The sequence below is a fragment of the Hoplias malabaricus genome, chromosome 12 (genome assembly GCF_029633855.1).
Source record: "Hoplias malabaricus isolate fHopMal1 chromosome 12, fHopMal1.hap1, whole genome shotgun sequence".
In the NCBI taxonomy this organism is placed as follows: Eukaryota; Metazoa; Chordata; class Actinopteri; order Characiformes; family Erythrinidae; genus Hoplias; species Hoplias malabaricus.
The window spans coordinates 18,473,153-18,491,181 of NC_089811.1; the positions used below are offsets into that span (position 1 = coordinate 18,473,153).

Here is an 18,029-nt window from a genome sequence, read left to right on the forward strand (position 1 = left end):
TGACTGTGTAGTACGGCATGGAAGTTCATTCCCTTGCGCATCTAAATTGAGATACAGATTGAAAGCGGTACACGTGTTTGAGCGCATCGGGAAAACTTCTCGCTGACAAGCACATATATCGAATCTCCAAAAGAGCTGGACTGAATCGTAGATGGTGGCACTGTCCCTTAATCAATACGAAGCACAATGTGAATGGCGTCTCCTATGCAGCGCTTTGCCCCTTAGGGGGCTTTCACACGACAAGTGTTCTGTACGTCGCTTGCCGCGAGGCTTTCACGTAACAACTGTTCTGTGCGTCACCGCTTTGCGCTCCGCTTAACTTCGAGCGGTGTTCGCGTCATCACTCTGCCTGCGGTACCATGAGCAGTCACTGGGGTGTCACTAAATGTATGCAAAACTAAAATGGACTACATTTAACAAGTCATTATGAATATTTTTCGTTTTAAAGCACTTTAAAGAGGCAAAACACACATAGATTATTTCATATATTTACATATATTGTAGAGGTGGGCGATACCGGGAATTTTTGGTATGATCCCATACCAAGTAAATGCAGGGCCAGTATCGCCGTTATCGACCGATACTTTTTAATATTTAAGCTTCATAGATCTAAGGGGGTTTCCAAAAGACCTAGGATAGAATTTCGCCATACATTATCACAATCAACAATTTTGTTTAGAAACAATAGAAAGGTAACAAAACAAAGGTCTGACAAACCACAATACAACAAAATTAACACACCACAACAAATACTGTAAACAGTTTCAAACATATTCTGTAGTTCAAGTTGAACAATACAAGAAAATAATACAAAGAATAATGAATTTCTTCCTTTCAGTGCACTTCTGGCTTCATGGTCATATTTGTGACTTTTAGACTTGAGGAGAGCGCTGAGTGGGCGGGCCAGGCTGAGCCTCTACCTGATTGGCTGTTCGGCTGGCGCCGCTAAGCCACGTGACGGTGCAACAACAAATGTGGGTGGGTGCGCTACTCTTACAGAAAGAGAGTAGACTTTGATGAATCCGCTGCGCAGCAGTCAGTGCATGCGGGAGAGAAAAAATCTTGAGTATCGATCTTTTTACACAAGTATTGCTCAATATCAATGTTGGTATCGATATTATCAATATTTGGATCGATCCGCCCACCTTTACCAGTCACTGCCACCAGTTTCCATTTCTTTCAAACTCAACTTTAGAGTTAAACATGTCAATAACAGTGATTGAGTATAATTGGTACATGATTTTTATCTGTATTATTATTCTCAAAGTAACATGAAGACAGTTTGAAACATGAAATGATATCAGTAAAAATGCTAACGCTTCTTAACCAATCAGAGTGCGCGACCACAACTAACTGGGGTGTGTGTGTGTGTGTGTGTTAGTGTGTGTGTATATATATATATATATATATATACATACACACACACACACACACACACACACACACACACACACACATACATATACAGGTGCTGGTTATAAAATTAGAATATCATGTTGATGTCAGTAATTCCATTCAAAAAGTGAAAGTTGTATATCATACTCATTCATTACACACAGACTGATATATTTCAAGTGTTTATGTCTTTTAATTTGATGATAACTGAATATTACTTAAGACCAATACAAAAAAAAAGTATTTTTTTAGAAATGCTGGCCAACTGATGTCGCAGTCACACAGCTCCAGGGACCTCACTGTCTGTGAGGAGTTGGTGTGTTCTCCCCATGTCCTCCAGGTGCTCCGGTTTCCTCCCACAGTCCAAAAACACATGTTGGTAGGTGGATTGGTGACTCAAAAAGTGTCCATAGGTGTGAGTGTGAGTGAATGTGTGAGTGTGTGTTGCCCTGTGAAGGACTGGTGCCCCCTCCAGGGTGTATTCCCGCCTTGCGCCCAATGATTCCAGGTAGGCTCTGTACCCACCGCGACCCTGAACTGGATAAGCGGTTACAGATAATCAATGAATGAATGAATGGCCAACTGATGTATTGAGTGCATGTACAGCACTCAATACTTAGTTGGGGCTCCTTCTGCCTGAATTATTGCAGCAATGCGGTGTGGCATGGAGTTGATCAGTTTGTGGCACTGCTCAGGTGTTATGAGAGTCCAGGTTGCTCTGATAGTGACCTTCAGATCTTCTGCATTGTTGGGTCTGGTGTACTGCATCTTCCTCTTCGCAATAACTCATAGATTTTCTATGGGGTTAAGGTCAGGGGAGTTTGCTGGCTAATTAAGAACAGGAATACCATGGTCCTTAAACCAGGTACTGGTAGCTTTGTCACTGTGTGCAGGTGCCAAGTCCTGTTGGGAAATAAAATCTCCGTAAAGTTGGTCAGCAGCATGAAGCATAAGGTGCTCTAAAACATCCTGGTAGATGGCTGTGTTGACCTTGGACCTCAGAAAACACAGTGGACCAACACCAGCAGATGACATGGCACCCCAAACCATCACTGACTGTGGAAACTTTACATTGGACCTCAAGCAACATGGATTCTGTGCCTCTCCTCTTTTCCTCCAGACTCTGGGACCTTGACTTCCAAAGAAAATGCAAAATTTATTTTCATCAGAGAACATAACTTTGGACCACTCAGCAGCAGTCCAGTTCATTGTGGAAACAAGACCCTTCTGAAAATGTTTCTTGTTCAAGAGTGGCTTGACACAAGGAATGCGACAGCTGAAACTCATGTCTTGCATATGTCTGTGTGTGGTGATTCTTGAAGCACTGACTCCAGCTGCAGTCCAGTCTTTGTGAATCTCCCCCACATTTTTGAATGTGGGTTTTGTTTCACAATCCTCTCCAGGGTGTGGTTATCCCTATTGCTTGTACACTTTTTTTTTTTTTACCACATTTTATCCTTCCTTTTGCCTCTCTATTAATGTTCTTGGACACAGAGCTCTGTGAACAGCTAGCTTCTTTACAATGACCTTTGGTGTCTTGCCCTGCTTGTGTAAGGTGTCAATGATCGTCTTTTGGACAACTGTCAAGTCAACAGTGATTGTGTAGCCTACAGAACTAGACTGAGAGACCATTTAAAGGCCTTTGCAGGTGTTTTGAGTTAATTAGCTGATTAGAGTGTGGCACCAGGTGTCTTCAATATTGAACATTTTCACAATATTCTGATTTTCTAATTAACTGAATTTAGTTGTTTATAATCATCAAATTGTGTGTAAATTGTGTCTGCGTGTAATGAATGAGTATAAAATACAAGTTTCACTTTTTCAATGGAGTTACTAAAATAAATGAACTTTTTCACGATATTCTAATTTTATGATCAGCGCCTGTATACATACATACAGGACAATGAAACTGAAACTGAGGTTTCATGGCTAAATTGGACCAGCCTGGTGGCCAATCTTCATTAATTGCACATTTGTGTGAAGGTTCAGTTAGCAGGGTAAGAGCACAGTTTTGCTCAAAATATTGCAATGCACACAACATTATGGGTGACATACCAGAGTTCAAAAGAGGACAAATTGTTGGTGCACGTCTTGCTGGCGCATCTGTGACCAAGACAGCAAGTCTTTGTAATGTATCAAGAGCCACGGTATCCAGGGTAATGTCAGCATACCACCAAGAAGGACAAAACACATCCAACAGGATTAACTGTGGACGCAAGAGGAAGCTGCCTGAAAGGGATGTTTGGGTGCTAACCCGGATTGTATCCAAAAAACATAAAACCACAGCTGCCCAAATCACAGCAGAAATAAATGTGCACCTCAGCTCTCCTGTTTCCACCAGAACTGTCCGTCGGAAGCTCCACAGGGTCAATATACACGGCCGGGCTGCTATAGCCAAACCTTTGGTCACACATGCCCATGCCAAACGTCGGTTTTAATGGTGCAAGGAGCGCAAATCTTGGGCTGTGGACAATGTGAAACATGTATTGTTCTCTGATGAGTCACCTTTACTGTTTTCCCCACATCTGGGAGAGTTACGGTGTGGAGAAGCCCCAAAGAAGCCTACCACCCAGACTGTTGCATGCCCAGAGTGAAGCATGGGGGTAGATCAGGTTTGCGCTGCCATATCATGGCATTCCATTGGCCCAATACTTGTGCTAGATGGGCGCACCACTGCCAAGAACTACCGAACCATTCTGGAGGACCATGTGCATCAAATGGTTCAAACATTGTATCTTGAAGGCAGTGCCGTGTATCAGGATGACAATGCACCAATACACACAGCAAGACTGGTGAAAGATTGATTTGATGAACATGAAAGTGAAGTTGAACATCTCCCATGGCCTGCACAGTCACCAGATCTAAATATTATTGAGCCACTTTGGGGTGTTTTGGAGGAGCGAGTCTGGAAACGTTTTCCTCCACCAGCATCACGTAGTGACCTGGCCACTATCCTGCAAGAAGAATGGCTTAAAATCCCTTTGACCACTGTGCAGGACTTATATATAAGTATATGTCATTCCCAAGACAAATTGACGTTGTATTGGCCGCAAAAACAGGCCCTATATCATACTAATTAATTATTGTGGTCTAAAACCAGGTGTTTCAGTTTCATTGTTCGACCACTGTATATACACACACAAGTTAGTTCTGGCTAGATGTTGTGTAAAACATAAATAAAAAACAGAATATGATAATTTGCAAATCTTTTATCAATCTCAACCTATATTCAGTTGAATACACTACAAAGACAAGATATTTAATGTTCAAGCGGTTAAAATTTATGTTTTTGCAAATATTCACTAATTTTGAATTTAGCCTGTAACAGGTTCCAAAAAAGTTGGGACAGGGGCATGTTTACCACTGTGTTACATCACCTTTCCTTTTAACAAAACTCAATAAGCATTTCTTTCCCATTCTTGCTTGATGTACAACAGTTGCTCAACAGTTTGGGTCTCCGTTGTCATATTTTGCACTTCATAATGCTGCACACAATTCCAGTGGGAGACAGGTCTGGACTGCAGGCAGGCCAGTCTAGTACCCATACTCTTACTACGAAGCCACGCTGTTGTAACACATGCAGAATGTGGCTTGGCATGGTCTTGCTGAAATAAGCAGGGATGTCCCTGAAAAAGACGTTGCTTGGATGGCAGCATATGTAACTTCAAAACCTGTATGTACCTTTTAGCATTAATGGTGCCTTCACAGATGTGTAAGTTACCCATGCCATGGGCACTAACACACCCCATAAATTTAGAGATGCTGGCTTTTGAAATATTTCCTCTTTGGCCCGGAGGACACGACATCCATGATTTCCAAAAACAATTTGAAATGTGGACTCGTCAGACCACAAGACACTTTTCTACTTTGCGTCAGTCTATCTCAGATGAGCTCGGGCCCAGAGAAGCCAGCGGCATTTTTTTGGATGTTGTTGATATATGGCTTTCGCTTTGCATGATAGAGTTTTAACTTGCACTTGTAGATGGAGTGATGGACTGTGTTCACTGACAATGGTTTTCTGAAGTGTTCCCGAGCAACACATGAAATAGCATAATAGCACCTGACAAAGGCGCACAACATATATATATATATATATATATATATATATATATATATATATATAATATATATATAATGTTGTGCGCCTTTGTCAGGTGCTATTATGCTATTTCATGTGTCTGTCTGTACACCTGCGTCATAGGATGGATGGGGAACCAACCATACATTGTGCACAACATCCCACCTTTTTTTGGAAATGGTGTTTGTAGTTCTGAGGGCTCACATATTTGCTGCCCCAAAACAGCATAGCTTTAAGAACTATCCTGAAGGCACTGCACACTCAGGACAGGGCAAGACTTTATGAGTTTATGGACTTTTTTAGGGATGTCTAAATACTTAACCTCTTTCTGTGACAGTGGTCAGAAGTTTCACTGCTTCTGGAAAGTTTAAAGAACCCTGATTTATATGTAAGATATGAAACTCAAGTCAGGAATACTCAGAATGCTGCCTAAGGGAGAGCAAGATTGGGAGAGAGAAAGGGGAGGGTGGTTTTGCTGGGTCTGTGAACAGTGTAAGAGAAAGTAAGGTCAAATTTTGACGACACATGTGACATCAACAGTTCCCTCCCCTTGTTAGTCCATTATAGATGGTCTGGTCACAACGAAAAAATTCCCAAAACTGCACTACAATACACTCTGCCTTTCCAAAGCACACATGGTAACTCCCTAATGCACATGTTGTGCAAAGCAGAAAGATCATCAGAACAGAGTTAAATGGAAAGGAGACAAACACGAGGGCAAATAGATATTTACTGGAGAAGAGCAGAAGAGGACCATAACACTGAATGTAAACCTGCACTTAAGTCAACATGAGAGACTTCCTCTGCATTTTCATCATCATCAATGATGTCCTATTCCTCAACTTCATCTGTGCTTCCACACCCAGAGGTATAGTGCAGATGGTTATTTATTATATTATTTCTTATTTATTGTACTATACGGACTGTAAGGTTTGCAGCTGAGAGTTGCACTAATTCTTTCAGTGCTTATGTGGCTGTGAACATATCTATATATTCCTAAGACTACTGTGAATTTAGGCAAAGCAATGATGGTTGCAAGTTTTATATTAAAAAACAGTTCATACTCCATTATACATAATGTCATTTATGAAACTGTATAGATTTCAGCACCACAGATGTTAACAATACAAAAGTTCACTCTGTTGGTTCATATATTATGGTTTTCCCAATAATCTGGAAAACCTAAATAATTTCATAAACATAAAACTAAAAGTAACAGATGTACTATGCATGTATGTATGCATGTATTTATTTATTTATTGTATATTTATATAATGTGTGTGCACCTTGTCAAAACAAATATCGTTTTCAGTGGAATTATTACAAGTGATAATGTTCCATTAATTATCCTTGCTGCAAACAATAGTTCCCCTCCAACTTTGTGAATTACTGCATTAAGTCAAACACATACAAATTCTATTTTTTAATTATTATGCAGGATAGGAAGGTTACTTTTGTTGCAAAAAAAAATCCCCTGCACATACTGATGCTGATATGATTCCTGTGTTTAACTACACACACCCATTCCCACAAAGCCAAATCCCCCGTCCACCTTCTATTATGTTCAAGTTCATCATACTCATGTTTTGTCATATCCATGGCTTCAAAGCAGCAGCTGATAGGATGAATCATCTAGCCTTAATTCCTTAGGGAACTGCCTGGAGATTGTTTGAGCCAGCACTGATGTGACAAAAAAAAGCCTGTTTGTTTGTTTTGGAGCTCTGAGGTCTCTGCTTTGGGTTTCCATTGCTCTGACATCACACAATAACCAACTTATTCTACAGAAAACAAGTACTGTTTAAGCTAGTGAATGTCCAAGTTGAAGTAGTGAGCAGCAAGAAAAGATGTGTCTCTGAAGCAGAAAATTCCTGGGGGAATGCCTTTTTAGGGGTGTGGGGGTGAGGTGAGTACATTGCTGCTCCATTGTGGTGATAGACAGCCTATGTAGTAGCAGTGGGCTGGCTGCGGATAGAATGTAACATACTGGACCTTGAGTTTTTATGGATATCATTCTGTACCAGCTCTCAGCAAAGCTTCACCAATATTAGTTCTCCAATCAACACCTGGTTCCAAGCTCCCAGCCAAGCCCCAAGTCAAAGCCAGAATCGGAAACCAATCCGAATCCCTAGTTAAATCCCATGTTTGGCCCAGAGACAGTCACAGAGCCCAGATACCGTTCCAAGAGAAAATCAATTTCCAAGCCCAGTTTTAAGGAGAGATCAAGCCCAAGTTTGAGTCATGTTACAAGTCACGTCTTAAGACGAGTTAAGTCGAGCTTTGAGGTACATTTCAAGTGAATTTTTGAGTCTAGTTCAAGTTCCCACAGTACCACCCAGGTCACAGAGAACCAGTGCCCAGATAACAGACACATTTGCGCCAAATCTATTTCACTTTTGACACTTACGGCGCAGTTATATATGCATTGTTTAGGCCAAATGCTTATTTGGCTCAGATTTGCTTGACAGCACTCATGACATCTGGCCCATGTAAGGTGGACCTGTGAGATTAAGCAGCCAGACTCACCATATGTAGACAATAAGAGAACTGAAGATGCACCACATTTCCATCCCATAGTTACTCCATTACTGCCAACTTGATGTGCTGCCTGACTCCCTGTGCAGCTGCTCCTCTTGTATTTGCTTCATGTGCAGCTGCTTTTCCAGTGCTGGCTTGCTGCACAGCTACTATCCATTATATGGCAGAGGCCCCCATGCTACCCAGGATGTTGCAGTGGCATCGCCTGCTGCTCAGGATACTGGCAAAAGGAATGCCAGATGTTCAGTCACCTGGCCAGCTCTCTTTCAGTATATTTAGCCAATAAATTATGAGGCCACTTGGCTGGCTACCATCAGGCTGCCTGGCCAGTTCCCTGCATGGCCTCTTTTACAGGTCCCTGCCAGATCATGGGGCCTGTATTCTGTTTGGCTGTTTTTTGGCCCTCTTACTGAACTGCATATGTTATATACTGGGGATATAACATGTTGTTTTGTGTTTACTGAATTCTGTCTCCTCAGATGACTGTCTATTGGGAGTTTGGTGTGTTCTTTATGTGTTATCAATGGGTTTTCTCTGGGTGTTCCAGTTTCCTCCCACAGTCCAACAACACACATCGGTCGATTGATTGGCCATGCATAAGTGTCCATATGTGTGTAGTGCCCTGTGATGGACTGGGGCCCCATTCAGGGTGTGTTCCTGTGAGGTACACAGTGATTCTGGGTAGGCTACAGACCCACCGTTACACTGAAATTGATATGCAGTTACAGACAATGAATAAATGAATGATTGAATATAATCTACTTTGCTTTTGGATCTGTGTTCTGTCTTGTGTTAAGTGTTTTTCTTGTTTAATACTGGTATTTTATGTACTTTTTGTTGTCCATTCCTTTTTCCCCTCTGTTTTGGCCTTTCTTCCAGTTGGTGTCCAGCCAGATAGCAGACACTTTTGGGCCAAATCTGTTTCATGTTTGGCACTTACCGCTCAGTTATTCCCAGCTATATTCCCAAATGTATCCTGCATCCTCAGTGCAGCCATTACAGTTTTAGTGGTTCTGACTATATAGATGTTTGATAGAGAAAAATCTGGAAATAAACAAGATATTATTTCATGATGTTTTTAATTCCAACAAATGTTAATGCACTGGAACTTTTTTTTTCATAGTATGCAGAATTTGTTTATAGGTCCATTTAGAATATCCAAAAAATGCTCTTAGGGACAATTATGTCACAGGGAGGCCACATTAGATAAATTGCAGTGGTGCAAATGCCAGCTCTATTATCATAGTAAATCATTCATTCATTGTCTGTAACTGCTTGTCCAGTTCAGGGTAGTGGTGGGTCCGGAGCCTACCCAAGATCATTGGCCACAAAGCATGAACACAACCTGGAGGGGGTGCCAGTCCTTTACAGGGCGATATTAAATCATAAAAATATTATATTAAAAGCTGAAATAATTAAAATACATTTGCATGTTGAACATTTGGATTAACCTTCAGTGACTTTGTCTAACAAAATACATTTCTTAATATCAGCTAATAAAACCTGAGATTATGTCTGTTTGTTTTTCTCTAGTGCGGAGGGAGAGCATGAAAGTACAGATCAGCGCTACAGGAGACACTATTGTGCTGAAGTTTGTACGCCCGCATATGGACACCAAGCTGCAGGGCTATATCCTGGGATATGGCAGTAGCATGTTTTCCAAACAGTTCATAAAGCTCCCTGAGAATGGAGAACATTATGAAACCGAGATTGGTAAAGCACATCTCTACTTTTCTAACTTTTTTTCTAACTCTCACTCTGTCTCTCTATCTGACTTTGCTCTCTTTTTCAGATGCTGAACCAAAATATCTAATTTCAGTAAAGCAGGTGAAGTCAAATGAAGTCAAGAAAGAGTGCACAGGTAAACAAAATACATTATACATTATTAAAAAAATAAGTTTTATTTCAAGATGCAGCAATTGCAGGCACAGGTGTACAAGATCACACACATCTTCTATCACTTAGAAAAGTGCTGACCAATAGAATGAGACAATTTTTATTAGTGTTGAGGATGGGAACACTTAGTCAGCACTGTCTTTACACACTGCAACGAGAGCTGAGGATTAGTAGAATAGCACATAGTTGCGGCTACGGTCCATCTTAAATAGTTCAATTCGAATACAGACATAATAAATGCTATAACAGTGTGTTTTGTGGCACACTATGTTCTCCTACAGGTAATACTCATTATTTGGTATGCAATATATTGTAGTTTTTCATAGATTTATGGTTTAATCCATCCGGCACTGTAGAGCTACACTGCACGCGCCTGTGTTTACTTTCTGTGCTCTGTTCTCATTGGCTGTTGAAGGGACTTTTTGGAGGCAGCTCCAAGTGGGAGGTACTGCTCCAAGTGGGAGGTACAGCTCCAAGTGGGTGGTACAACTCCAAGTGGGCTGTACAGCTCCAAGTGAGCGCGGAAGAACATTTTAAGCACGACTCAAGCACGTCGCTGGCTTCGAGATATGTAGTTGTCGTAAAGGCTCTGGAGACGACCCAGAGGCTAAAGAACCTTTTTTATTTGTTTTTAAAAACAGGGCTGATATGGAGCTGTTTCTAAAAGCTTGTGTTGATGAGAAGGGTCTCAAGGTCAATGTGATGTTTCTGGTTACGCCATGCCCCTCACCCCAGAATTTTTAAGGCATGTAAACTGGACTGTAGGGCCCTCACCTCAATTCTTAAGGCACAGATACTAGACTGCAGGGCACCTTGTACCTTGTGTTTTCAAAACACAAAGGCTGCATGTCCTACATTCACCTTCCCACAAAACATCTAGATCCCCCACTTGCTGGTTTCTACCCACTTGCTGGTTTCCGCCCACTTGCTGGTTTCCGCCTACTTGCGGGCCTCCGGCCTGCAGAGATATGTACTTGGAGTTCAGCCTTGAGTTGGTGGAGAGTTTATACTACGTGACTACGTGCAAAGTCGGGTCAAAAAATCGAACATTTGATATGCTGCGACTGGTCTGAAACGCGGTTTAGAGGCAAAAATATTGCAGTTGTTCAGTCAGGCTAGACTATGTCTTCCTACTTGTACATGTTACTGCATTGTGGAAATATTTATTTTTTCATGGCTCCGAAGCTCTAATTTTTTTAATGTGCAGATAATAAAGAAGCAAATGTTGTTAATTCAAGCTTATTATATCTTATTAGCGATACATAACACTGCTTTAATAAAATTAAATCTGTAAGTATAACAATATAAATATCTCGATTTATAGGCACCTATCTTGGAAATGTAATAGACAGAGTTGGTATCGGTACTCATTATTGGCAGATACTTGAATTGGTATCAGAAGGGAAAAATCGTATTGGTGCATTCCTAGTTTTAATTAATGTAATAATTTTACAAATTAAATAAACTGCTCATGGAGAGGCCTGAACATATGAACATGATTATTAAAATAGCTGAAGTCATGTCTATTCAACCTCATATTGCTATTAAAGGGATATTTCTGTTGTTTTGAAGTAGGTATGTATCAGGTACTTATGCGTAGTCAGTGTATAACCCATAGTATACAGTGTTCAGCTTTTTTCCAGTTCAGTTTTCTTCCAGTCTGCTCCTGTGAAATGGAAGACTGCTGAGTACTGTCTACTATGGTTAAAACATCAATTTATCATATGTACTTCATACATACACATTTAAAAACAGAAAAATTATATATATATATATATATATATATATATATATATATATATATATAGTTGGCAAAAAGTTGGCAGCCCTACACACACAGTGCATGCCGGAAGAAGGTGTAGTGAGTTTCCTGACAGTGTTATTTCAAGACAAAACTTAAGAAAGAAAATTAATTGAATGCCTACATGTTGCAATCTTTAATTAATCACATTGAAAAGTCACTGATGCACTACTTGAAATAGCATTATGCTAGCAGAGGAAACCTGATTATTGATGAATGTAAAGTAAGCCTGCTTAAAAAGCCAGTCAAAATGTTCATGCATCGAACACTTCAGTATTTAGGACAGACTGAATTTATGTTTATGTTCTTTCCTGACGTTATGACAGTATATTTTACAGATACCTGTATATAATGAGTTAGTTGTTCACAACCCAGTTTTTTTATCTACCTCTAGATGGATATTCAAGTATTTTTTTGTAAAGGCCGCAGCTATTGTGGCTTTGCTTACTCTGTACGTGGTCAAAGAAATTTTCTGCTATGGGACAATTACCCCAGACCCCACTGGTTAAAGCTTAGCCCCCCTAATCCTTAATCTCTAGTGATGGCCTTGTCTTATATTATGGACATTATTAAAATAAACGTAGGAGCCAATATTTTTGTACAGTGTACAGTGGGAGAATATATTAATTTAATTCACAGGCTTTCTATAACTGGGTTTATAATAAATACAGTTTCGCAATGCTAGAACTCCTGACATATTTATGAATTGTATGTGTGTGTTTTATGTTTATCCTGACAATAACATTCAGGTTGCTTCTTTCTTGACATCATAAACCATGATACAGTGTAAGAACATGGATTACTTTTGGGGTAAAGTACAAATGATGATAAAAACAAAATGTATGACCAACAGAGAAAGTGACTCTAGAAAAGCCTCTGCATATGGTGATTGGCTCTGTGACCCCTACATCAGTTCTTCTGTCCTGGGGCACACTCCTGAAAACTCCATACACTGACACCAATTTGGAAGACTGCATCGAGGATAGGTATGTGTATATCTGAAAATGTACAGTACTGTGCAGAAGTCAGGCACCTAAGATTATTATTATTTAAAAGAATTTATTTCCTTAAAGTGTTTACTAAATGACCTCACTTAATACAGGACTACCACAAGGACAGATTTGGTTAAACCAACACTTTCCCGTACAGAATATCACTACTTACTGTAGTTATGTTTTCTGATTAATTATAATATTGGGATGGGGTCTTTTAAGATTTAATTTTCTCAGGTGCCTAAAGCTTTTGCTATTTGTTTTTTCTTTAACTGATCAGAATGTTCTTGCCTTGCTGGGTTTCCCAGATGTCTGGTCACACTTTTGCACAGCCAGGAAGAGAAACACTCTTACAAACACATGAAAAAATGTCATGGTATAGCAATATGTAAATTAATTACAACCCCAATTCCAATGAAGTTGGGACATGTAAAACATAAATAAAAACAACACAGTGATTGCAAATTCTTTTCAACCTATATTCAATTGAATACAGTACAAACACAAGATATTTAATGTTCAAACATATAAACTTTATTGTTTTTTTTGCAAATATTCACTCATTTTGAATTTGAGGCCTGCTACACGTTCCAAAAAATTTGGGACATTGGCATGTTTACTACTGTGTTACATCACCTTTCCTTTTAACAACACTCAATAAGCATTTGGGAACTGAGTACAATAATTTTTGAAGCTTTGTAGGTGGAATTCCTTCCCATTCTTACTTGATGTACAACAGTTGCTCAACAGTCTGGGGTCTCCGTTGTCATATTTTGCACTTCATAATGCGCCACACATTTCCAGTGGGAGATAGGTCTGGACTGCAGGCAGGCCAGTCTAGTACCCATACTCTTACTACGAAGCCACACTGTTGTAACACATGCAGAATGTGGCTTGGTATGGTCTTGCTGAAATAAGCAGGGATGCCCCTGAAAAAGACGTTGCTTGGGTGGCAGCATATGTAACTCCAAAACCTGTATGTACCTTTTAGCATTAATGGTGCCTTCACAGATGTGTAAGTTAACTAACACTAACTAGCACTAACACACCCCATAATTTCAGAGATGCTGGCTTTTGAACTTTTTCCTCTTTGGCCCGGAAAACACAACATCCATGATTTCCAAAAACAATTTGAAATGTGGACTTGTCAGACCACAAGACACTTTTCTACTTTGCATCAGTCTATCTTAGATGAGATCGGGCCCAGAGAAGCCAGCAACATTTCTGAATGTTGTTGATATATGGCTTTCGCTTTGCATGATAGAGTTTTATCTTGCACTTGTAGATGTAGTGACGGACTGTGTTCACTGACAATGGTTTTCTGAAGTGTTCCTGAGCAAATGTGGTAATATCGGTTACAGAATGATGTCAGTTTTTCTTTTAATTTCCCAATTAAAAGAAAACTACCTAAGAAGGATGTTCCATATTATTAAGCAGGCTGAAGGTTTCAAGCAATATGCTACCTGAGGGATCGAAGGTCATTGGCATTCAGTGTTGTTTTCCGGCCTTGCTGCTTACTTGCAGAGATTTCTCCAGATTATTTGAATCTTTTGATGATATTATGGACTGTAGATGATGAAATCACAGAGTGGTGAACCTCACCCCATCCTTGCTTCTGAATGACTGAGCCCTTCAGGGATGCTCCCTTTGTCCCCAATCATGGCACTCACCTGTTTCCAGTTAACCTGTTCACCTGTGGAATGTTCCAAACAAGAGTTTTTTGAGCATTCCTCAACTTTCCACACATTGTTGTCCTTGGCCTAAAATTTTAGGCCTCAAATTTAAAATGAGTGAATATTTGCAAAAAAAATATATATATCCGTTAGAACTGAGGTATATTTAAACATAAGGCCTTAAATGCAGTATTAAGAAATGTTCACTGTTCTGTATGTTTAGACGCATGCTCTGTGTCTGTGCTCCAAAGAGAGAAATGTTTAGGATAAGTTGTCAGTGAGGGTAGGAGACTATAAATTTTACCCCTCAGTCCCTTCAACATGCAAATGTAGACCAACCTCTACGTTAACCATATTTGGAAAGGAGAAAGAACCATATACATTGGGGTCCTACCCAAGAGAGGGAGAGCGAAAATAGAGATGAAAGAGAGCAGAGTGCGCTGAACCGGACACCTCTCTCACGGGATCCTTAAGAACCCGTAAGACACTGTTTCTGTAAATAAAGATGTATTTACACCTTTAATCGTGTCTGCGGAGATTCTGTTCCATCACCTGTCTTCACAATACAGCAAAGTTAACAACAGAACATTAAATATTTTGTCTTTGTAGTGTATTCAATTGAATAGAGGTTGAAAGGCTTTTGCAAATCATCGTATTCTGTTTTTATTTATGTTTTACACAACTTTACACAAAGTTTGACTGAGGCATGATAGTGGGTGCCAGATGAATAGAACATTCCATTTTTTAAATGTGGTGGAATTTAACATTTATCGATCCACAGTGTAAAGTGTATAGGGGGAATACATCATAGAAAGCATTACTATCCACAGTGGACAGCACAGTGGCCATCTTCATGTGCTTAAGACCTGTGCAATTTTGTTGGACTGTCTGTGCCTGAATGATGGGATATTCCAGCAGTATAATGCACAGTGCCATTGGGCCCAGGTTGTCCAGTCTTGGTTTGAGATGCATTCTGTAGAGTTTTGATGAATAGAGCATTATTATTGTTCAACATTCTTCAGCTTCCTGTGATGCAGCAGTCATAACACAAATTACATAACACAAAAAAGAAGCATCAGAGCACTATAGATTTCTGCATCTCCCTCAGAGGCAGTTACATTAATCTCCATTTAAGCAAAACAAAATACTGGACTTCTTTAAATACTTCTAAAAAAATTATGAAACTAAGTCTACAGTTAAAAATTTAAATTATGTTGCATGTTTATTTCTTTCAAAGACATTTCTTGCAATCAGAGCAGGCAAGCCACTGAGGTCTAGGAGGTGCTTTATGGTGCGTTATTTGAAAATCTCCCAATGTGTGTTAACCCATCATGTTCATCTCCACCTGTTGGCTGGTAACCAGTTTAATTTTTTTTTCTGCCTTGAGAGTAGTACTGCCTCGAGTATCATTTTGAATATTGATTTTACACACAAGCCACACGCACACACACACACACTTCATCATAATTTCTATTTGGTCAAGCTAGTGGAAAGTTTGGAAAGCTTGTCCTCATCCTGGGACTTGTCCATTGCAACCAATATTTTTTCCCCTGTCCAATAAAACAGAGATTGAAGGAAACATATTATCGGAATGTAAAGACACTAGGGTTGGGCGGTGTAGCGATAATACCGTAAAAAAAATGAGGGTGATATTTATCATGTGTGTTTGGTGTGTCAAATTTCTGTTCTGAGTCTTTAAAAGTTGGCTAAAATTTTCATGTGCATTTAAGAGTGTCACAGGGAGGTGGGTGCTGTGGGAGCTCATTGACTGCTGATGTAATGGTCTGAAAACGGGTGGAGAAAAACATAAGCCCTGTAGTCCACTGCAGTTGTAAATTTAGTGCTGAGTTTGGGTTAAAAGAGAGGAAGAAAGCGGTAAACAGACAAAATTCTCAGAAAATCCTTCCTTCCACTTTGTGCTCACAGGTACATGGCTTTATCCTCTAAATATGTGTGTTTTGAACCTCAATTTGCTGAAAAATATGCTGAGGTGTGCTAAACCACAAGTGCCTGTTAGCCCCAGCTGTGCTTCTAAACAGTGTAGAACCGTCTTATTTTGCTTATTTGTTTTTTTTTTTACTTTTCTGTTCCCTCAGCACCAGTCACTAAAATTTGCTCTCTCTCAGAAATGGTGTTTTATTGTCAACACGTGTGTTGTGCTCACAGATAACCCAGCCTGACAGAGTACCACCTCCCTACGGTAATACTGTATACCACAGTAATATTTTAAGATGGTGTGAAGGTATGAACAATGTCGCCCATCCCTACTAGACACATTGCTAAATTTGTCCAACTCTCTAAACAATCATTCAGAACAAAATTCATTATGATATTTTGCATTATATTCTGATCTGTTTTGATCCTAAACTTACAATGCATATTGTTGGTTGGTTGGTGGGCTGTTTGTAATTAATCTAAGACACCTGTGATAATTAGTTTGCCAGGTGAGCCCAATTAAAGGAAAACTACCTAAGAAGGATGTTCCATATTATTAGGCTGCAGGTTTCAAGCAATATGGGAAAGAGAAAGCATCAAATAGTGCAGTGCCTTGGACAAGGTATGAAAACATTTGATATTTCACTAAAACTGAGACGTGATCATCGTACTGTGAAGAGATTTGTGGCTAATTCAGGGCACAGACAGGTTTGTGCAGATAAAGGCATAACAAGGAAGGTTTCTGCCAGATAGATACATCGGATTAAAAGAGCAGCTGCTAAAAAGCCATTACAAAGCAGCAAACAGGTATTTGAAGCTCCTGGTGCCTCTGGAGTCCCACGAACCTCAAGGTGTAGGATTGATCCTCCAGAGGTTTGCAGTTGTGTGTAAACCTACTATTTGGCCACCTCAACCAGTGCTCACAAACAGAAATGGTTGCATTGGGCCCAGACATACATGAAGACTAATTTTCAAACAGTCTTGTTCACTGATGAATGCCATGCAACCCTTGATGGTCCAGATGGATGGCTGGTGGATGGCCACCACGTCCCAACAAGGCTGCGACATCGACAAGGAGGTGGCAGAGTCAGGTTTGGGCCGGAATCATGGGGAGGGAGCCCCTTTAGGGTCCCAGAATGTGTGAAAATGACTTCAGCAAAGTATATAGACTTTCTGACTGATCGTATTATTCCATGGTATAAAAATAAGAACTGTGCCTTTAAAAGGTAAAATTATCTTCATGTGTGACAATCTCATACTGCAATACTTTTGTGTCATTGGCTGCTATGGGCATAAAACAAGAGAAACTCATGGTGCATCCACCATCCTCCCCTGACCTCAATCCTATTGAGAACCTTTGGAGTATCCCTAAGCAAAAGATCTATGAGGAAGTGGATGCAGTTCAGGTCGAAACAGTAGCTCTGGGAGGCTATTCTGACATCCTGCAAAGAAATTCAACCAGAAACCCACAAGTTCAATGGATGCAAAAATTGTGAAGGTCATATCAAAGAAGGGGTCCTATGTTAACATGTATCTTGGCCTGTTAAGATGTTTTTGATTGATTTTAGTAAATGTGACTACTTAATGCTTCAAATTCAGGAAATCATAATTTGCTGTTCTTTACAACCTATAAAATGTTTTGAAACACTGTTGTGCATAATAATTTGGAACAGTGCATTTTGAATTTTTTTTTTTTTTTTAATGCTGTTATTATTGGGAGGTGT

The 18,029-nt window shown here is 39.9% G+C and overlaps 1 protein-coding gene across 1 annotated transcript in view; it reads left to right on the forward strand.

The window, feature by feature from the left end:
• The first annotated feature begins 6,200 nt into the window (after positions 1–6,200).
• LOC136710409 (target of Nesh-SH3) overlaps positions 6,201–18,029 on the forward strand; it is a 44,591-nt gene continuing 32,762 nt past the window's right edge. The window contains exons 1-4 of the mRNA XM_066685908.1: positions 6,201–6,341; positions 9,542–9,721; positions 9,801–9,869; positions 12,559–12,691. Of these exons, the coding sequence (XP_066542005.1) occupies positions 6,263–6,341; positions 9,542–9,721; positions 9,801–9,869; positions 12,559–12,691 (461 nt within the window). The 5' untranslated portion in view covers positions 6,201–6,262. The remainder of the gene's footprint in view (positions 6,342–9,541; positions 9,722–9,800; positions 9,870–12,558; positions 12,692–18,029) is intronic.